The 22,585-nt window shown below is 45.7% G+C and overlaps 1 protein-coding gene across 4 annotated transcripts in view; it reads left to right on the top strand.

The window, feature by feature from the left end:
* The window catches only part of LOC143952981 (uncharacterized), a 66,407-nt gene that overhangs the window by 26,778 nt on the left and 17,044 nt on the right, over window positions 1-22,585 (top strand). For all 4 annotated transcript variants that reach the window (XM_077465207.1, XM_077465208.1, XM_077465206.1 and 1 more), the window contains exons 3-5: window positions 9,921-11,179; window positions 12,971-13,069; window positions 15,863-15,941. In XM_077465207.1, coding sequence (XP_077321333.1) covers window positions 9,921-11,179; window positions 12,971-13,069; window positions 15,863-15,941 — 1,437 coding nt within the window. The remainder of the gene's footprint in view (window positions 1-9,920; window positions 11,180-12,970; window positions 13,070-15,862; window positions 15,942-22,585) is intronic.

The raw sequence follows: 22,585 nt of genomic DNA, 5'->3' as shown, positions 1-22,585 counted from the left end.
TGCTGTCCTGGACCGACGACTAGAGAAAACGAGAGTTAGACTTATCGGTAACTCTGTTTCTAGGAGTGGTCCAGGACAGCATGGTTTCCCTCCCTATATGCTGTTATAATGCTGGACAAGTGTTTTTGTCGTTACAGAAGCTGTTCCGGGGAAGTTCTCGGTTACAAGACTGAAGGGGAAGGGACGGAAACCGCCCTTTAAAGATCTGGATTGTGTTTCCTGCCTCTGGAGGTGGAGCCTATCTCTCTTGTGCTGTCCTGGACGACTCCTAGAAACAGAGTTACCGGTAAGTCTAACTCTCGGTTTTTTTTCTCCCTTCAGACAAAATGCAGACTCTCAGATCTGCAGGAGAGCTTGTCAAAATGGGACAAATCTCAGCTGTCCCTGGATCGGCAGATCCAGGTGAGCCAGCCAGTCAGGGATTCCTTGATCTGGTGGTTGAGGTCCCTAGTGATTCAGTCCGGAAAATCGTTCCTTCCTCTGAAATGGACAGTGATCACTATGGACGCCAGTCTATCTGGCTGGGGTGGAGTGATGGGGGTTCAGTCGGCTCAGGGCCTCTGGTCGATGGAAGAATCCGAGCTGCCGATCAATCTGCTCGAATTGAGAGCTATCAGGCTGTGTCTCCACACATGGTCGATGAGTCTTCAAGGGCGTCCGATCAGGATACAGTCGGACAACGCAACGGCTGTGGCGTACGGAAATCACCAAGGGGGAACAAGAAGCTCAGCTGCTGCTCGGGAGGTCACTCACAAACTTCGGTGGGCAGAGCGACACGTACCGGCCCTGTTGGCCATTTTACATCCCGGGAGTGGAGAACTGGCAGGCGGACTATCTAAGCTGCCAGATGCTGGACCCAATTGGAAAGGTGCCAAGACTTGTGTCCAGGACAAGAGATCCGTGGGCAGACGCATTGGACGCGCTGGTGGCCCCGTGGGATCAGTACCGGCTGATCTACGCCTTTCCTCCACGGAAACTGTTGCCATGTCTGCTTCGCAGAGTGGCAGCCGAGGGGATCCCAGTAATACTGGTTGCCCCGGATTGGCCTCAGCGTCCTTGGTACGCAGACCTGGTGCGTCTGGTGGCAGACGCTCCATGGCGACTGTCGTTGCGAGAGGACCTCCTATCTCAAGGTCCAATTCTCCATCCTGCTTTACCATCGCTGGCTTTAACGGCATGGCTATTGAGAGCCAGGTGTTGAGGTACCGGGGTCTGTCGGACTCAGTGATTCCAACTATGTTGCGGGCATGGAAATCTTCTTCTCGGAAGATATACCATCGTACCTGGAAGGCCTACATTTTCATGTGTGAGGAGAAAGGATGGCATCCGTACTCCTTTTCCATATCCAGGATCCTGCTGTTTCTCCAGCAGGGAGTTGACCAGAGATTGGCATTAAGTACCATCAAAGGGCAAATCTCAGCCTTAGCTGTCTTTTTTCCGACGACCCCTGACTTCGCACTCCTTAGTGACTACCTTCATTCAGGGGGTACGACACGTAGTCCTTTCGGTGCGTCCACCGTTACCCCCATGGGATTTGAACCTGGTGTTGTCGGCGCTTCAAAAACCGCCGTTTGAGAATATCAGGGAGATACCCCTTTTGACTTTTTCCCAGAAAGTGATCTTTCTAGTGGCCATTACATCGGCCAGGAGGGTTTCGGAATTGGCGGCTTTGTCTTGCAAGTCGCCCTATTTGGTTATCCACAGGGATAAGGTGGTGTTGCGTCCGCAACCATCTTTTCTACCAAAGGTGGTCTCGGCTTTTCATATCAATGAGGACATTGTATTACCATTGCTGTGTCCTAAGCCGAAGCACCCTAAAGAGGTGGCCCTTCGCGCTTTGCACATGGTTGGAGCTCTAAAGGTGTATTTGTCTGCCACGGCTCCCTTTTGGAAGTCAGACTCACTGTTTGTTTCTGTAGCTGGTCCCAAGAAAGGCATGACGGTCTCGTCGGCCACCATTTCCAGGTGGATCAGATTGTAGTACAAGCCTACGCCTTGAAGGGGCAGGTTCTGGTCACGGCCCACTCCACAAGGGCAATCAGAACGTATTGGGCCTTCCGACACCAAGCGTCGGTCGCTCAGGTGTGTAAGGCGGCGACCTGGTCGTCTATCCATCCGTTTACCAAATTTTACAAGGTAGACGTCAGTGCATCGGCTGATGCCTGTTTTGGCCGCAAAGTTTTGCAGCCGGCCTTGTAGTTGCAATTGAATATGCAACCGATATTTTTTCCTGTTTTAAAAAAAAAACAAAAAAAAAATGCAGTACTGTTATGTTAATGCACTGTTGCATTACTTCCGCAGTTGGCTGCGGTCTTGGCGATCACTCCTGTTTAGGATACCCTGTTGTTTTGTGGTGGTTCTCCACGCACTGCTGTTTTTTTATGGGTTTAGTTTCACTAGTTCCCACCTGCCATGGTGGATGAAATTTTTATGCTGTTTTTCCCACCCCTCATTTGGCACTGCTTGTGGACGTCCCATTTTGTTACAGAGAGGAGCTGTGTCGGTCGGTGAATATAAGAGAAAATAGGATTTTTTATACTCTCCGTAAAATCATTTTCTCTGTAATTCACCGACCGACAGAGCACCCGCCCCTCCTTTTTTCTCTTTACGTTATACTGCTTGTTGACGTACTGAGGCTGCTAGGGTAGAGTGTGGGGATTGTAGCCTAAGGGACCGCCCCCCTGGGCGGAACTGAAGTTCTGAAGTGTTGTATTACAACTTTGCCTAGTACTCTTCAGTGAGACCCATTTTGATACAGAGAGGAGCTGTATCGGTCAGTGAATTACAGAGAAAAGGATTTTACGGCGAGTACAAAAAATCCTATTTTTTTTAACCACTCCCCGACCGGCACACGCCAATGTACATCGGCAGAATGGCACGGATAGGCAAATAGGGGCGTACCTGTACGTCCTTTTTAAATTTTCAGCTGTACTATTGCGTGCGCACCGGTCGGGACCTCCGTGAGTCATATCGCGGGTTCCGCGGACTCGATCGCCACAGGGATACCTGTGATTGTCTCATGGAGAGGAAGAAACGTTCTGCCTAGTGACAGTGTCACTGATCTCTGCTCCTTGTGATCGGGAGCTGAGATCAGTGATGTGTCACACACAGCCACGCCCCTAGGACACACTTAACCCCTACACTGCCACCTAGTGGTTAACCGCCTTCACTGCCAGTGTCATTTACACAGGAATCGGTGCATTTGTATAGCACTGATTGCTGTATAAATGACAGTGGTCACAAAAATGTGTCAAAAATGTCCGATGTGTCCGCCATAATGTCGCAGTCACAATAAAAATCGCTGATCGCCGCCATTACTAGTAAAAAAAAAAAGAATTTATAAAAATGGCATAAAACTATCCCTTATTTTGTAACTTTATTGCGTTTTTTTTTTTTTTTTTTTTTTACCAAAAATGTAGAATAATACGTATCGGCCTAAACCTGAGTAAAAAAAAATTTATCTATATTTTTGGGGGATATTTATTATATAAAAAAATATGCTAAAAATTATAAAAGCCAGCCCAAATAGCACACTGCTCCGCGCTCTTGGATGCCAATAAGCACACTTAAATACAGTACTTATTCGGTACCCCACTTACGTAAAAACCACACTTTAAAGCTGCTGCTTTTTAAAAACACAGAAATATAAGCATATATAAAAATTGTAACTTAAATAAAAAGTCCACTTTTCATATATAGCAGCGCATGCGCACTTTTCCCAAAAAGTGAGTTAACCAAAGTTCCAGAAAAGAAGGTGCTTGTTCTATCCGTTCCTATTGTGATTTAGGTACAGCTTCCACCATGTAGTTCACCACTTTTGGAACACAAACGATCCCCCTTTGGGGATGCACTCACCGAACACTTGAAATCATAAGCCTTTACACTGCCATTACACCATCCTTCTTTGGGCACTAGATGTCTCCCTTATTGGAATTCGGTTTTCTCATATAAAAGAACAAAGATGTCCAAACATAGCGTGATACTGTTTAACACTATTTATTATAAAAAACCCAACATATAAATGCGTACCAAATAGAAAAATGTTCAAGCATTAAAAAGTACCGTGCCTTATCCCGCTGGTTCAGTTGCGCTCGAGGAGAAACAAACGTTTTGCTATGCACAGCAGAAGCTTCACTTCCGCCTTCCTCAGCTCGCTGGAACGCAGGGATTGAGGCGCACTCGTCACTTCCGGTAAAATACCGGAAGTGTTCTTTTATCATCATCCCGGACCAATCAGTATCAACCACCGCATGATCAGAATATCATTTTTTATCAAGTAACAAAACATGCCAATGGCGTTTAAAGATATTTTCTACATCTTTGTATTGTGAATTTATTTCCTCCTTATTACATTCTGAGGATAGACTGATGTTACGAAATATGCCTAGAACATTATGTCTAAAAGACAAAAGAGAGGATGAATCAAGCACATATCGAGAAATGACTGTTGAAATAAAACGAGATAGAGAATGGGGATTTATCTCCAACTTCCATTCACAATACAAAGATGTAGAAAATATCTTTAAACGCCATTGGCATGTTTTGTTACTTGATAAAAAATTATATTCTGAATTACCTTCCCTACCTCAGTTTATTTACAGAAAAGCTCCAAGTTTTGGTGATAAAATCGTAAAAAAAGTGATTGACCCCCAAAACCCCTCCCACTTTTTGGGAGAGGAACGTTTTTTTTTGCTTGTCGTAAATGCAAGGCGTGCCGTGAAGTAGCAAGGCCTATTAGATCTTTAGAAAATTTCTGCTCACCATCAAATAATCGCAGCTTCTCCATCAAACAATTTATTACGTGCAATAGTACACACGTGGTATACGCTTTAACATGTCCATGTGGCCTAATGTATATCGGTAGAACAAAAAGAAAATTGCGAGTAAGAATAGCCGAACATATACACAATATAAAAATTGGATATAAGGACCACAACGTGTCACTACATTTTAAGCTTAAACACAACAGAGATGCCACGGGTTTGCAATTTTGAGGATTAGAACAAATTAAACCACATTGGAGAGGCATGAATTTGGTACGTGAATTGTCAAAACGAGAAACTCAGTGGATATATTCTGCGGATGTCCTCAGCCCTAAAGGTCTAAATATAGAACTTGACATAAATTGCTTTATAAGCGATATTTAAAGAGGAAGTAAACCCTGATGGGTTTACTTCCTCTTTTTTTCCCTGCAAAGGTAAAGCATAATGGACTACTATGCATCGCATAGTAGCTCATTATGTGTCACTTACCTGACACAGGAGCCAGCGAAGTCGCCGCTGTCCCCTGTAGTCCGCCGCATCCATGTTGCTGGTGGCGTCTCGCAGCTCCGACGAATCACAGCGGCGCAGCCGCGATGACGTCACTCCCGCGCATGCGCACGGGAGTCGCGTCTCGCAGCTCCGCCGCTGCCATACGGCGAAGCCGCGATGACGTCACTCCCGCGCATGCGCACGGGAGTCGACAAATTAGGCAAATCCATTCTTGGATTTGCCGCATTTAGTGCGCCTGCGCGCATGCGCCGTAGACAGCGGTGCCCATTTTCGGGCAAATATCTCCTAAACCATATAGGTTTAGGAGATATTGCTTGGACCTACAGGTAAGCCTTAATCTAGGCTTACCTATAGGTCCAAGTTGTTTGGAAGGGTTTACTTCCTCTTTAAGGCCACGTATAGAGCTTGCCATTTATTTGAAGTTCATAGAGGGTTGGTTCACATGAGTTGTTCTCCAGGCAATTAGTGCTAATTTTAATTACCGTTTCTTTAAATATATATATATATGTAAAAAATCTTTTTAGAATATTTTATATAAAATAATCTTTTTAAAATAAGGTTTGAAAGTTTTTAGAAATATTTTAAGGCATTTCTAATACAGTTCGAAATATATGCGCCATGCATACATCTAATTGTGCGACATAATAAAATAAAATTACATATGGATGTGTGCGATATCTATGTACGTATAAATTTAGAACATAAACTTTTTAACAAAACATATATCCTTCTATTTCCTGGGCCTGAATAATAGTAAAAAGATGATTAGTTTTACTTTTTAAAAATAACAAGTATTTGATCCGTCTATTAATTACAAAGTGTTTTTTTACGTATATTTTATATATGTCTTTAAGAAAACACTGTTTTACATAATTTATTGTGGTTCCATGTATAATAATGATCCTGAGTTTAATTTATATACATAACATAAATAGTCTAAATTTAATTTTATAATGTTCAATTTTTTAAGATGATCGTTTAGTATTTTTAATCGTGTAAAACATGAACGATCGTATCGGCCGATCGGGTTTGACTTTCATACTCATAATCATGTGGGATCGTTTCATGATTATGATTGATCGTTCTTTAACACGAACGATTACATAGGCCGTTTGTATTTAACTTTCACAATCATGATTGTTACTGATTTATATTCATATAACACATATTGGTATTAATATTATGTAACGTTGTGCATGCTGTTCGGATCATATGGATCGCTGCATTTGGGGATGGTCTGCGCTGATCGCAGCTGCTCTAAGTAAGAATTGCTCTGAAGTATAGCCTGTGATTGGTGCGACGCCCCGTAGATCATGCGGTGGTTGATACTGATTGGTCCGGGATGATGATAAAAGAACACTTCCGGTATTTTAGGTTACGCCCTCAGATGAAGTCGGAAGTGACGAAATGCGTCAGTGCGTAACCATACCGGAAGTGACGAGTGCGCCTCAATCCCTGCGTTCCAGCGAGCTGAGGAAGGCGGAAGTGAAGCTTCTGTTGTGCATAGCAAAACGTTCGTTTCTCCTCGAGCGCAACTGAACCAGCGGGATAAGGCACAGTACTTTTTAATGCTTGAACATTTTTCTATTTGGTACGCATTTATATGTTGGGTTTTTTATAATAAATAGTGTTAAACAGTATCACGCTATGTTTGGACATCTTTGTTCTTTTATATGAGAAAACCGAATTCCAATAAGGGAGACATCTGGTGCCCAAAGAAGGATGGTGTAATGGCAGTGTAAAGGCTTATGATTTCAAGTGTTCGGTGAGTGCATCCCCAAAGGGGGATCGTTTGTGTTCCACAAGTGGTGAACTACATGGTGGAAGCTGTACCTAAATCACAATAGGAACGGATAGAACAAGCACCTTCTTTTCTGGAACTTTGGTTAACTCACTTTTTGGGAAAAGTGTGCATGCGCTGCTATATATGAAAAGTGGACTTTTTATTTAAGTTACAATTTTTATATATGCTTATATTTCGATATTTATTATAGAAAAATGTAAAAAATAATGCGTTATTTTTTCAAAATTGTCGCTTTTTTATGTTTTTTTACTTTTAGCGCAAAAAATAAAAACCACAGGGGTGATCAAATACCACCAAAAGAAAGCTCTATTTTTGGGGAAAAAAGGGGACGTCTACTTTGTTTGGGTGCAATGTCGCACAACTGTGCAATTGTCGGTTAAAGCAGCGTAGTGCAGAATCGCAGAAAGTCTTGTCTGGTCTTTGGCCAGCAAAATGGTCCGAGGCTTAAGTGGTTAAGTACTGTAGTTTGTCGCCGTTTCCTGACTGTGCACAGTTTTAAAGCGTGACATGTTGGGTATCTATTTACGCGGCGTCGCATCATTGTTCACCTAATAGTACGTATTACCTTTTTTTTATTCATTAGCCACTTGCCTACCAGGCACTTATGCAACCAAGACCCCCCCCCCCCCCCCCCCCCCTGCCTCCTTCCTGCTCAGGAGCGATTTTTAAGATTTCAGCGCAGTCACACTTTGACAATTGCGCAGTTGTGTAAACTCTTTCATGTGAAATTTAAAAAAAAAAAAATTTCACAAAAATAAAGCTTTCTTTTGATGTTTTTTTATTCACCACTGGGGTTTTTAGTTTTTGCTAAATAAATTTAAAAAGGCCAAAATGTTCTTTAATAAATGTAACTTTTTCATAGTTTTGCTATAATATTTTGCAAACTGGTAATTTTTTCTCCTCCACTGATGAGTCTGCACTGATGGGCACTGGTAGGCTGCACCGATTGGCAGCAATGCCTGGACACTGATTGGCAGCACTAATGGGACTGTGCTGACAATCATGATACTGATAATCTGTCCCTTTTTACACAAGCCTGTTATCGGCTCACTTCTCATGCTGCGAGTGTGAGGAAAGGAATGCCTAAAGCCGGCTTCTGTTTACTTTGTGATCAGCTGTGACTGGATACAGCTGATCGTGTGGTAAAGAGTCATTGATTGGCTCTTTACTTCCGTGACTCCGATCATGTTAGAACCTCATGTGACGCCTTCCCAGAAATGGTCAGCAAGTAGTGTGATTTTATTTTATTTTTTTTGGGGGGGATTTTTTTTTATTAATTGTGTTTGCAAAACCACTGCGCAAGTATCAAGTGACATAAAAAATTGCAATAGCCATTTTATTCTCTAGGGTCTCTGCTAAAAAAAAAAATAAAAAAAAATGTGTGTAATATTCTGGGTGTTTATAAGTAATTTTCTAGCAAAAAATACTGATGTAAACAAAAAGTGCCAGAGAAAGCCTGGTCTTCGAGTGGTTAACCACTTTAGCTCTGGGAAGATTTACCCCCCTTTCCTGACAAGGCCACTTTTTGCGATATGGCACTGCGTTACTTTAACTCACAATTGCGCAGTCATGTGACCCCGTACCCCAAATTAAATTTGACTTCCCCCCCACAAATCGTGCTTGCTTTTTTTTTTATTTATTTGTTTTTGTGTAATTTGATCACCTCTTTTTTTGATTTTTTGGTGCTATAAACAAAACAAACTACTGCCAATTTTGTGGAAGAAAAAAAACGATTTTTTACTTTCTGCTATAAAACGCATCCGATTTAAAAAACAAAACAAAAAAAACAGTAAAAATAAATTTCTTTACCAATTTAGCTCAATATTTATTTGCTACATGTCTTTGATTAAAAAAAAAAATTCCAATAAGCGTATATTGATTGGTTTGCACAAAAGTTATAGCGTATACGAAATGGGGGATAGATTTTTGGAAAAAAAATCTTTATTTACATTTATTTTTGACTAGTAATGGCGGCAATCGGTGGGACTTTGATTATTACGATGGACAAATTCAGCACTAGCTGACACTTTTTGGGGGCCAGTGACACTAATATAGCGAATAATGCATAAAAATATGCACTGTCACCATACTAAAGACACTGTTTGGGAAGCGGGTTAACATCAAGGGCGATCAAATGGTTAAACGTGTGCCTAGCCTGAGTTTTGTCACAGTGTGGGAGGGGCTTTTAGTAGGGGAAGGCATAGATCCAGTGTCTCTGCTTTGCAGGAACACAGGATCCATGCTTTCCTTACTGACAGAACGGCGATCTTCTTTGTTTACATAGGCAGATGGCCGTTCTGCCTGGGTGACGGTGGACATCAGGTCTGCGGGACCCACTGTGTAGAATCGCAGCAGGAGTGAGCCGACGGTGGCGCACACGCTCGCCTGATACCCAGAGGTGCAGGATGATGTGTGTGTATATGTGATAGAGATCTCTTATCTATCTATCGAGATCTCTATCTAATCTATCGAGATCTCTATCTAATCTATCGAGATAGATAGAGATATATATATATATATATAGATATATATATATAATATATAATTTATTATGTGTGTGGAGAGATGTATACTGCTGCAGGGCAGTCGGCAAGTGGTTAAAAGGATAATTTTTACTAAAGGTGCAATTCTCCTTTAAATCAATGAATGAGACTAAAAACAGAGGAGAGTCCAGCCACATTTTCAAAAAAAAAGTCATGTGACTGCCCTCCTAGAGTCACAAAGTGTTTTCAGTGCAGAGCAGTGTAAACGTAACTGATGTGATAACAGATATCAATACCAACTCGCCACTATAATTTTAAATGCAGTATTTAACATAACTTTTTTTTTCTCTCCCTCTCTAGCGCCAATACTGCCAAGTTCTCTCTAAATACACAAATCGGAAATAGTACTATGGGTGGAGCTACGCAGCCTTCTATGGGTGGAGCTATGCAGTCTGCTATGGGTGGAGCTATGCAGTCTGCTATGGGTGGAGCTATGCAGTCTGCTATGGGTGGAGCTATGCAGTCTGCTATGGGTGGAGCTATGCAGTCTGCTATGGGTGGAGCTATGCAGTCTGCTATGGGTGGAGCTATGCAGTCTGCTCTTGGTGGAGCCACCCAGCCTGCTATGGGTGGGGGCACGCAGTCTTCTATGGGTGGGGGCACGCATTCTGCTATGGGTGGGGGCATGCAGTCTGTTATGGGTGGGGGCACGCAGTCTGCTATGGGTGGGGGCACGCAGTCTGCTATGGGTGGGGGCACGCAGTCTGCTATGGGTGGGGGAATGCAGTCTGCTATGGTTGGGGGAATGCAGTCTGCTATGGGTGGGGGCATGCAGTCTGCTATGGGTGGGGGCATGCAGTCTGCTATGGGTGGGGGCATGCAGTCTGCTATGGGTGGGGGCATGCAGTCTGCTATGGGTGGGGGCATGCAGTCTGCTGTGGGTGGGGGAATGCAGTCTGCTGTGGGTGGGGGCATGCAGTCTGCTGTGGGCGGGGGCATGCAGTCTGCTGTGGGCGGGGGCATGCAGTCTGCTGTGGGCGGGGGCATGCAGTCTGCTGTGGGCGGGGGCATGCAGTCTGCTGTGGGCGGGGGCATGCAGTCTGCTATGGGCGGGGGCATGCAGTCTGCTATGGGTGGGGGCATGCAGTCTGCTATGGGTGGAGCTATGCAGCCTGCTTTTGGTGGAGCTGGGCAGTCTACTCTTGGTGGAGCTACCCAGTCTGCTCTTGGTGGGGCTACGCAGCCTGCCATTGGCGGACCTACCCAGTCTGCTATTGGAGGAGCTATGCAGTCTGCGCTAGGTGGCACTACCCAGCCTGCTATAGGTGGAGCTGCTCAAAATGCAGGTTTCTCGTTTGGAACTACAACGGCACAGTCACAGTCGCAGCCATCTCTCACTGGAGGCTTCTCCTTCTCTGGCCAACCAGCGACGACCTCCTCCGCCGCAGCTGCAAACCCAGCAAGCACCGCTCAGACAGGCGCATCCTTCTTCACGTCTGCGTTTTCCATGGCAGCAACTGCTACATCAACCGCACCCACCGCTACCCTAGCTCCAGCGCAGGCACCTGCCGCCCAGCAAACTTCCACTTTATTTTCAAGACCGCTTGAGACTGCATCAGGTAATCGTGCAGTAATCTTGAGGAATTCTTCATAATGTTTTTTTTTTTTTTTTATTATACCATTTTTGTTTTGTAAAAAAAAAAAAAAAAGCCAGACAACTTTATTTTATTTTTATTTTATTTTTTTAAACTTTGATATTGGTTCCGAACACCTTTTTATTCATTTAGCAGCAGTGTGACGTGTCTCCTTCTCATAACTAGTAAGCTTTAAGCCTCAATTCACACTATGAAACCGCATGTAAATCGTACAGGAACTGCATTCCTGTTCAAAGCCAATGTCGCCAGCACACCAAGGATCTCCAGAATGGTTCCTAAGCTTTCATCGGAGATCACATCGTTACAGCAGATTGCAGCGTTTCTGAGTCACACGGGACCCCTTCATCAGGCATGTGGCCTTTGGTCACATGCCTGATGAAGGGGTCCTGTCTTACTCCGATACTTTCAAATCTGCTGTAACAATGTGGTAGCTGATTAATGCCTAGGACCCTTTTCCGCAGATCCTAAAGCCCCCCCGTACACACGATCAGAAATTCTGCCAGCAAAAGTCGGAAGTGAGCTTTTGGTCAGAAATTCCGACCGTGTGTACGCTCCATCGCGCTCTTGCTGGCAGAATTCCAGCCAGCAAAAGATTGAGAGCGGGTTCTCTATTTTTCGGTCTGAAAAAGTTCCGATCGGAAATTCCGATCGTCTGAACAAATTCTGATGTGCAAAATTCCAATGCATGCTCGGAAACAATTCGACGCATGCTCGGAAGCATTGAACTTCATTTTCTAGGCTAGTCGTAGTGTTGTACGCCACCGCGTTCTGGACGGTCGAAAGTTCAGAGAACTTTTGTGTGACCGTGTGTATGCAAACCAAGCTTGTGTGTAATTCCGTCAGAAAAAACATCTTTCCAATGGAAAATCTGCTCGTGTGTATGTGGCATTAGTGTGCTGGTGAGGTTCTTTCGCTACAACTTGACACGGTTCCAGCCGGTGGTCGCTTCAGTCGCCCACTTTATAGGCACATCCATTTCCACAGGAACGTGTGCGTTGGAAGCATCATTCCTGTTCAACTCACATGAGATTTTTGAATGGGCTCAAATCACACCAGGTTGTGCGTGCACCAATTTTTGGGAACTGCGACCGGATCGCATGGCACTTTTGTACCATGCGATCTGGTGCAAGTAAGCACACTGCATTTTAACCTACGTTTGGGTGTGTCGTTTAGGATTGTACCAACATCCGCTGCAGATCGCAAGGCAGTGTGATTTGAATGTGTTGCGGGAAACTCGCACTGATCGCTTGGGGGGGGGGGTCTCCCGCACCACATTAGTCAAAAGTAGAAATCACGGAATTTGCAAGAGATTTGGAAACGCACCAAATTCTTTACAGTGTGATTTGCATACATTTAAAACATTTTTTTTGTATTGATGCTCATGGCACCGAAAAGTATCGGTACTTGGGATCGCCGATTACGTGACTAAATATCGGTACTCGCCGATTAAAAAAAACAGCATCGGTACAACCCTAATTATTCATATAGTTCTTGGTAAATGTAGCCTTTAATGTTTTTATTAGGGTTGCGCAAGCATAGAAACAGATTCAGGTTGGTGTGGTCAGGTTCTAATCCATTCTACAGGACCGCCCGCCGTGCCTGTAGTTCAGTGGTCTGGCTGATGCTGACCTCGCTAGCCTTTATCGATTGACAGGAGCTCATAGCAAGAGCAGTGTGTGTGTGTGTTTTTTTATTTATTTTTTGTTGGTTTTTCTTTTTTACAAATTGTTTTGTTTTTTTTCTTACTATTTTTAGTATCAACAGCAGCAGCTACATCCAGCGCTTCGGCTATCAGTTCTCTCCTTGCGACCTCTGCGCCATCACTTTTTTCACTCAGCTCCACAACTGCTTCAGGTATGCGACTGTCTGTTGTATCTATCTAGCTGCTTTATTTTATCGGGGGGGGGGAGGGGGGGTGTGACTAAAATACACTATGGTTTTTTGGGGAGGTTTTTTGTGCTCCATTCATATGGATAAGGTTTTAGGTCAGCTTATGTCTGTTTTTCAGATTTAACCACTTGAGCTCCGGAAGGTGTTTACTTTCATAACTAGGCCATTTTTTTTGCAGTTCTGCTCTGTGTAGCACTGCCGTATCTCAAAAAATGGCAGTCATTAAGGGGGGCAAATCCTTCCCGGGCTGAAGTGGTTAAAGTAGCTTTAACCACTTCAGCCCCGGGAAGGATTTGCCCCCTTAATGACTTGGCCATTTTTTGAGATACAGCAGTGCGTTGCTTTAACGGACAATTGCACGGGCGTGCGACGTTGTACCCAAACATAATCAAATTTTTTTTTTTCCCCACGAGTAAAGCTCTCTTTTGGTGGTATTTGATTACCTCTGCGTTTTTGTTTTTTTTTGCGTCAATTTTGTGGAAGTTATGTGGAACGACCGCGCAATTGTCAGTTAAAGCGTCGCAGTGTCGAAAAATATGTAGCAGAATACATATTGGCCTAAATTGATGAAGAAATTAGATTTTTTTTAATTTTTTTATTGGGTATGTTTTATAGCCGAATATACCAAAAAATTAAAGGGGTTGTAAAGGTAATTTTTTTATTTTCTACATAGTTTCCTTTAAGCTAGTGCATTGCTGGTTCACTTACCTTTTCCTTTGATTTCCCTTCTAAATGTTTTTTTGCTTTGTCTGAATATCTCACTTCCTGTTTCTCCTCAGTAAACTTCTCACCATCATCCGAGCTGGTGGTTAGTCAGCCAGAATAGCTTACTGAACAGCTTACTGAGGAGGAACAGGAAGTGAGAAATTCAGACAAAGAAAACAAAGAAAAAAAAACATTTAGAAGGGAAATCGAAGGAAAAGATAAGTGAACCAACAATGCACTAGCTTAAAGGAACCCATGTAGAAAATAAAAAATTTACCTTTACAACCCCTTTAATATAATATATATTATACTTTTTTTTTTTTTTTTTTGGTTTATAGCGCAAAAAAGAAAAAACACAGAGGTGATCAAACACCACAAAAGAAAGCTCTATGTGTGATAAAAAAAAATTTACATTTTATTTGGGTACAACGTCGCACGACCGCGCAGTTAAAGTGCTAAAGTTACGCAGTGCCGTATCGCGAAAAAATGGCCTGGTTAGGAAGGGGGTAAATCCTTCCGGTCCTTAAGTGGTTAAGCTGGATGAGACCATCTTGTAGGGAAATTTAATATTTTAAAACTGTGTTCCAACCGGAAAAATTATTATTATTATTATTATTATTTTTTTAAGTCTGCAGCAGGAGCAGCAGCATTTCATCTGCCTTTTGATGTGCTGTGTTGGGGGGGGAGGGAACCTGTAATTGCAAAGGGGGCAGTGTTTCAATAGAGAACTGTGAGGATGGGGTGAAACTGCGAAATGAGAGGGGTGGGGTTGGTGATTGCAAGGGGGGGGGCTGTGTTTTAGAGGGGGTGAGTGATGTGAGGGGGAGGGGACCTGTGATTTCAAGGGGGACTGTGATGTAATAAGGGTGGGTTCGGTGATGTGAAGGGGGGGAGTGTGCTGTAAGGGGGGAGCTGTGATTTATGGAGGAGGTACTTGTAATTGCAAGGGAGACTGTGATGTGAGACTGGCTATGATGTGAGGAAGTGGTGGAGGGGGGAGGGGGGCTTTGATGTGAGGAAGTGGAGGGCAGTGATTGCAAGGGAGACTGTTATGTAAGGGGGGGGGCGCTGTGATGTGAGACTGGTTATGATGTGAGGAAGTGGGGGGGGGGGGGGGGGGCAGTGATTGCAAGGGAGACACTGATGTGGGGGGGGGGGGGGGCTGTGATGTGAGACTGGCTATGATGTGAGGAAGTGGGGGGGGGGGGGGCAGTGATTGCAAGGGAGACACTGATGTGGGGGGGGGGGTGGCTGTGATGGGAGACTGGCTATGATGTGAGGAAGTGGGGGGGCAGTGATTGCAAGGGAGACACTGATGTAAGGGGGAGGGGGCTCTGATGTGAGGAAGTGGAGGGCAGTGATTGCAAGGGAGACTGTGATGTAAAGGGGGGGGGCGCTGTGATGTGAGACTGGCTATGATGTGAGGAAGTGGGGGGGCAGTGATTGCAAGGGAGACACTGATGTAAGGGGGAGGGGGCTATGATGTGAGGAAGTGGGGGGGGGGGGGCGGTGATTGCAAGGGAGACTGTGATGTGAAAGGGGGGGGGGACTAAAGACACTGATGTGAAGGGGGTGCCTGTGATATGAAGTAGATGGCTGAAGACACTGATTTTAAATGGGGCTGTGATGTAAAGGGGAGGAGGGTGGAGCTGTAATGTGAAGGATCTGAATTTTAGAACAGGGATGAGAATTGGACCCCTGCATTAAAAATGTTTTCACTGACTGGACCTTTCTGAATTTTGATTCAGTACTCCTGATCTGTAATAAAGTATTCTGTCCTGCACAGCTATGAGATGATGGTTGCTGCTTATTATTTAGAGGTAGGTGGTTCTTGCTGCTCCACAGAATGCCCGCTCACTTAGTCATATGTATGGCCGGTGTGGTGGTTCCTCAGGGGGTGTGCCCACTGTGGGCCCATATGAAAATGGGTAAATTACGTTGGATGTCTTTTCACCTTGCGGCTGTCAGCACAATACGTTTGGATTATCTTGTACCAGTCTTCAGAATTTTTACTAACATGCAAGCTAATCCTTTTTTTTTTTTTTTTTCCAGCATCCTTAAGCGCAAAGCTCCCTACTACTTCAGTAGCGCAGACTAGTGCTGCCAGCACTATTCCTAGTTCCAATATTAGGTAAGCACAATTTAAACGGTTTAATTCTTTGAGCATGAAGGCATATCCTACACCTTGTAGCACAAAAATGCAGCGCTATCCCTTTAAGAATAAGTCAACACGTGAAATTTAAAGCCACTCAAAACCTGGAATCCCAAAAGGTGGATGCAGTTTTTTTTTTGGTTTAATAAATGTTTATTGAAGATAAACAACAAACATGTACTGTAGAATTCACATACAACTCCCAATCCCACAAACCAGGGAGCAGGATTATCAATTAGCATCAGAGCATCTTGGAGCCAATACAGTAAAACAATAATAACGGAAGTGCCAATGGAACAAACATTCTGGAAGGTATGAGCAAAGTGCACAGCATTGATAAAAGGACCGGGCATCATGTTGTCTATCATAGAAACTGAGAAGTGTAATTAAAGAACAGAAAGAGGCAAGAGAGTGTAAAGGGGGGGGGGGGGGGAGAAGAAAAGTCAGGGAGGGGAAAGAAAGGATGGGGGGGAACGGTGGCCTGCGTGGTGACATTCAGCATACTCAGCTCAGTGGGGTTGCGTTAAGATATCTTTGTAGAATGTAGTGGAGGTAAATTCCCTCCAACAAGACCAAGTCAAGAGGGTTTTTTGAGAGGTATTCTTATTGGTATGAGTAATGTCCTCCATGAGGTGAACTGCCGCAATTTTATGCATCCAGGTTTTTAGTGACGGGATCTTGGGTTGACCCCAGTGGGCAGGAATAAGTGCCTTAGCTGTGTTCAGCAGGTGGGGGACGATGGAGCGTTTGTACCGGCCCATTGGATTTGTAGTAGCATGGAAGAGAATGGTCCAGGGTTCATTAGGGAGGAGGATGCCAGAGATACGTTGTATAATCTGGATGACGCTAGACCAAAACGGCTTAATAAAGGGGCATGACCACCAGATGTGTGCATGAGTGGCCTTAAACCCACAGTTCCTCAAGCACAATGGGGAGTTTTCAGGGAACATCCGGTGTAATTTCGCTGAGGTGTAGTGCCATCTGGTGAGCAATTTATAATTAACTTCAGCCATAGCTGTAGCAATGGATGAGACATGAGATAGTTGTAGTACCTTCCTTTTTTTTTTAGGTCTGTGAGGCTTGTACTTAAATTTTCCTCCCATTTAGCCAGATAGGGCGGGAGTGAGTTGTGAAGGAGTCTGATGTCCCATATAGCCAGGGTGGAGGAAGTAAGGGAAGAGGTTTCGGCGCCAAGGTGTCTGTGTATTCGAGGGATCCACACAAAAAGTGCTCCATGGCCACACACAGCTTGGTGTTAGCAGCGTACTTCCAGTCTGCCAACCTGGAGAGTACGACTGCATGGTAATACATCCCAAAGTTTGGTAGGGCCAGGCCCCCAGCATCTTTGGCATGATATAAGACGTCCCTAGACACTCTGGGATGACTGTTCCTCCAAACATAGTGGGAGATCATGGTCTGTAACGTTGCAAAAAAACCTATGGGTACCCCCAAGGGAATCATTTAGAATAGGAATAAGACTCTGGGTAATATGTTCATTTTAATTATGTTAACCCTCCCTAGCCAGGAGTGTGAAAGATTCTTCCATTTTCTCAGGTTTTCCCTGAGATTGTTCAGTAGTAGGAGGTAGTTATATCGGAAGAGGGAGTGAATATTTGGTGTAAGGTAGATTCCTAGGTATTTCATACTGCGCTGAACCCATTTAAAAGGGGCCGGATTAGATCTGCTTCTCGTCTGGGGAGGTTAATGTTTAGAATTTCCGATTTAGAAAAATTAATTTTAAAATTGGAGAGTTTTTGGTAGGTAGAGATGGCCGACATCCGATTAGGCAGGGAGATACGGGGCTGTTGAACAAAAAATAAAATATCATCAGCATACACTGCATATTTATGGGTCGCAGGCCCTATCTGAACACCGTGGATATCAATATTATGCCTAATGGTGGACAGGAAGGGTTCGATGGTAAGGGCGAATAGGAGCGGGGATAAAGGACAGCCCTGTCTGGTCCCGTTGTACAGCGAGAATGATTCACTCAGAGAGCCGTTTATGCGGACACAGGCTGTGGGAGTGGAGTAAAGTGAGGTTATACGGTAGAACATTTTAGGGCCAAGACCTAGGTGATACAAAGTCGTTTTAAGGTAGTCCCAGTCCACCCTATCAAACGCCTTTTCGGCATCCGTAGAAACAAGTAGGGTGGGCTGGGAGCACCGACGAACGTATTGAATCAGGGATATGGTCCGGAGGCTTCCCTGCCAGGTATGAAGCCAGTCTGGTCTTTAGAAATCCAACTAGGTATTAAGGGAAGTAGCCGATTAGCCAGGACCTTGGAGTATAACTTGACATCAACATTAAGTAGGGAAATTGGCCTATAACTACTACACGCTGTGGGGTCTTTACCTGGTTTAGGTAAAACTGTTATGTGGGCCGCAAGAGATTCCGGGCGCAGACATGAATTGCGAGATATAGAGTTGGCGTAAGCCGTGAGGTGAGGGAGTAAAATGTCGCTAAACGTGCTATAATAGCAGACAGTATATCCGTCGGGGCCGGGGGCCTTTCCCGTAGGGGATGACTTCAAGGCTGCCCGGAATTCCTCCACCGTAAGGTCCTCTTCTAGGGCCTGAAGTGTAGACGTGGATAACGTGGGCAAATTGGCCTCTCTTAAGTATGCCTGTATGCGATTTGCGTTTTTCCCCCAGAGTTAGCGAGGCCGTTTCGCTCTGTACATTATACAAATCCACATAATAATCTCTAAAAGCCGCAGCTATGTGGGGAGTAGCATGTACTAAATTGCCTTTGGGGATGAATGACCTGGTTTGTTTCGCCTTGAGGGATCTCGCCAGTTGTCTGCCGGGTTTATTTCCCCATTCATACAACGACTGAGCGAAGCGTCAGGATTTCCTGGTAGTGTCCAGATCGAGGAGGGTTTTTAATTCTTCCCTCTTCAGAGTAAGAGCTTTTAAATGGGCCATGTGTAAGGTAAGTTTATGCTCCTTGTCTAATTCTGCAATTTGTCCGATGACCTGTTCGATTTGCCGGCCATGCTCCCTCTTCTTTCTAGCTCCCAGTTCAATGAGTCGTCCCCGCATGGTAGCCTTGTGAGCTTCCCATACAACAGAGGGGGAGGACTCGGGAGAAGTATTTTCGATGAAATACTGTTTCATATGTGAGGCTAACTCAGCTACTTCAACCTCGGCAGAGAGGAGAGAGTCGTTGAGCTTCCAATTATTGGAGCGTTGTACTAAGGAGGGCATGGCCATGCACATCGATACAGGCGCATGATCGGATATAGTGGCTGTACCTATATGAGCGGACTGCAGATGTTGGAGATGATGGTGATCTAAAAAGATATTATCAATGCACGAGTACGATTGATGCATTTTAGAAAAGTGGGAGTAATCCCTGTCTTTGGGGTGTAGTATGCGCCAGACATCGATCAATTGTAGCTCGATGAGCTTGCGTTTAAGTGCGGACAGTCTTTTAAATGGAATGTGGGATCGGCCCTGGGAGGTGTCCATGATGGGATCAAGAGATTGATATCACCCGCTAGGATAGTTAAACCAACAGCGAAATGGGCTAATTTAGAGAGGATCTGGGAGAGGAAGGCAGGTTGATGCCGGTTAGGGCAATACACATTAGCCAAAGTGCGGCACGTGTTGCCCAGAAATCCCTTCAAAAAAAGATACCGACCATGATCGTCCGCTAGCATTTCAACAAGACGGAAGGGAACACCGCTGCTGAAGCCTATGGCCACTCCCTTCGCCTTATTAGTATCAGACAGGCTGTAGTACCATTGGGGAAATTGGGGGGAGGTCAGCTTGACCGGTGTTGTATGCGTCAAGTGCGTCTCTTGAAGAAAGGCAATTGAGCATGCAGTCTCTTTCAATTCACAGGTAATTTGGTGCCTTTTTGCGGCAACATGGAGGCCCCTCACATTATATGAGGAAATTTTTATGGAAGCCATATCGTCAGCAGAGTGTTACCCTTCAGCTTAAATTTCCACGCAAGCCACCTGGGGGGGAGTAAGAGGGGGGAAAAGGAGACAGAGGGAAGAGAGAGAAATTTAAGTAGAAAAGACAATCTGAAACCTCTGAAAATCATTTCTGACATTAAACCAGTGGGAACAATTAGTAAGTCACGCAGTAAACTGCCGTGGTCCCTGAGAGGAAGGGGAGAGCAGGCGGCAATTCTGTCCTCAAACCCTGAGTCGGGATTTGTAGAGTAAATGCCATCCGCTCCCCTCAACCCCAAAAAGAGGGGGGGTAGGGGGTTTGCCGAGCGAGAGGCACATGGGAGCAAACGTGTCCCGCCAGCGTTCAGCAAAGCAAAAAAACGCAAAAGTAACACTATGCAATGTATTAAGTAACAGCAACTGAAACCTTTGACTACACTTAAGAACCAGTGAACCCAGTGAACCGTGTCTCGGCCTACGGGGATACATACTTGCAGGGAACTCCCTTCGGTCCGGAACATAAGAAATAACAGGCAAAAAAAACAAAACACAACAGACCCCTGCTAGGTGGGGAACCCTAAGTCGACCAAGGTAGTGCAAAGTAGTCAAACTGCAAGGAGTTATGGACCCTCTCCCAGCAAATAGGCATGTTAGTTCTAAACAGGGGCCATAAATGTCCAGCAGCATTGAACAAATGATCCGGATCGGGGAATGCAAGCAGCAAATCCGGAGTTGAAGGAGCAAGTAAAAAGAATAAAAAAGAAAGGGAAGAACAAAGAGCTCACCAGGTAGCTTCACTCATCCATTCTTTTGAGTAGATCCTGGAAGGGATGTGCGTCTTTTTTTGGACGGGGTTCTCCGCCATTGGGCATCCGAAGTAGAGGAGAACTGGGGGATGTGGGCCTGCCATCCTGGGAGATCAACTTGTGACAAATTGAGGCCCTTCAGGAACGTGGGTAGATCTTCTGGGAACCGTAAGGTGTGGGAGCGGCCGTTTTTGGTGGCAATTAGGCAGGCCGGGAACCCCCATCTGTAATTGATCCCATCAGCGCGAAGAAGATCCTGTAGGGGTTTAAGGGCTCTGCGACGGTCAAGCGTGTCCTTAGAGAGGTCCGGGAAGATGCTGATGGTGGCCCCATCAAAGTCTATGGTAGGTGTACTCCGCATTTTGAGCATTACAGCATTTTTGTCTGAGAAGTAATGTAGGCGGCATATGACGTCCCGTGGTTGATCCGAGGAGAAATTGCAGTGACCGGGTTTCCCAGGATTGTGTTAAGGATGCCCCGGACCGACGGTTCAAGATCATTGTCACCAGTGGCTTCCGGAAGACCCCGCACTCGCAAATTATTCCTGCGGTTTCTGTTCTCGAGGTCTTCAAGCTTGTAGGATGAGGCCCTCTGGGCAAACGCCAGTTGTGTGACCGTCTCTTGCAACTCTGTAGCTGCGAGTCCTGTTTAAGCTCCGTTTCCTCCACCCTATCCAGAATGTGCACCATGTCCGCTCTAACTCCGGTGATCTCCTTTTTTATAGATTTCTCTAGACCATGGAACATCCCCGCCAGCTCCTTCTTAAGACCGCTGACTAAGGTTGACACGTCGGAGCCCCCTGGGGACCCGGGGTCTTCCATAAGTTCGGAGCAGGAGGAGGAGGCTGGTGAGCTTTCCCGAATAGAGGCGGCAAGAGAGTAAGGGGAGAAGGTGCGTTTAGGGGTTCTGGCGTGGCTACCCCGTTCGCCCGACGCCGATTTCCCTGCGGCAAATAAGTGCTGTATTGATCCGGAGCCTGATTGGGTTAATACTGGCCCCTTTCCAGATCCTTTGTTAGTTGTGGAACGAGATCTAGGTTTCTTTGTTGGCATAATTGTGGCAATGAAGCTGAACGCTGGACGGGGCTCAGGGTCGATCACATTTAATTAAGCATAGCATGTGAGGGTTGTAAGAGCCATTAGCAGTTGATGTGGGAGACTCTGACAGCGCTGCGTACTTGGCAGTGCGAAACAAAAGGGGGAGACCCCCCAGGCCACAGCCGCCCCCCAAGGCAAATGGAGCCCTGGCAGTCACAATGGGTAGCTTCTTGTAAAGCCTGATGGCGGTCGGAGAGACCCAGCCCGTCTAGCAGGAGTCAAAGGCCCCGATGCGGCCCCTGTGGTGTGTGCTAGGGGGCCCTGAAATCTTGCTGTGTGGGCACTAGGCTTCAGCCTGCTACCCAGGCCTCTGAGGGTGGGAGATGGCTCCGACAGGGGAAGTAGGGGAAAGGGCTGCAGGGTGGTGGCAGCTTCTCACAGATCCGACCCCCCCGGGAGCTTATGGGGTATCACAATAAACTCAGGCAGCACTCACCCCGGCGTTGGGCCCTCGGGCCTACTTAAGATGGCAGCCGTTCGTCTGCTTCCGCGGCTCCGCTTCGTTATGGCCTTGGGTGCAGGGAGGCCCCCAATGTCTTCTGGAGTCCGGCAGGGGGTCCCCGGGTCGTCAGCGGTTGCGGATCGGCCCCCGTCAGTCTGCCGCGGCGCCGTGTAGGCCGCAAGATGGCTGCGGTGAGCCGCAAAGCAGGACCGGGCCGCACGCCACAAATGTCGCCTCGGTCACCTCCCGCCGCGGCTCCGCTACCTCCTGGTGCGCGTGACGGGCCGATGGAGTCTCGCGCGTTGGTGGATGGCACCCGATTGTGGACGGTGGATCGGAGCTCTGTCTCCACACGTCCGCTCGGCTGCACG

The sequence above is a fragment of the Lithobates pipiens genome, unplaced genomic scaffold (assembly GCF_037356315.1).
Source record: "Lithobates pipiens isolate NorthernLeopardFrog02 unplaced genomic scaffold, aLitPip1_a1.2 Scaffold_1, whole genome shotgun sequence".
Classification (NCBI taxonomy): Eukaryota; Metazoa; Chordata; class Amphibia; order Anura; family Ranidae; genus Lithobates; species Lithobates pipiens.
This window is presented reverse-complemented; position numbering and strand designations above follow the sequence as displayed.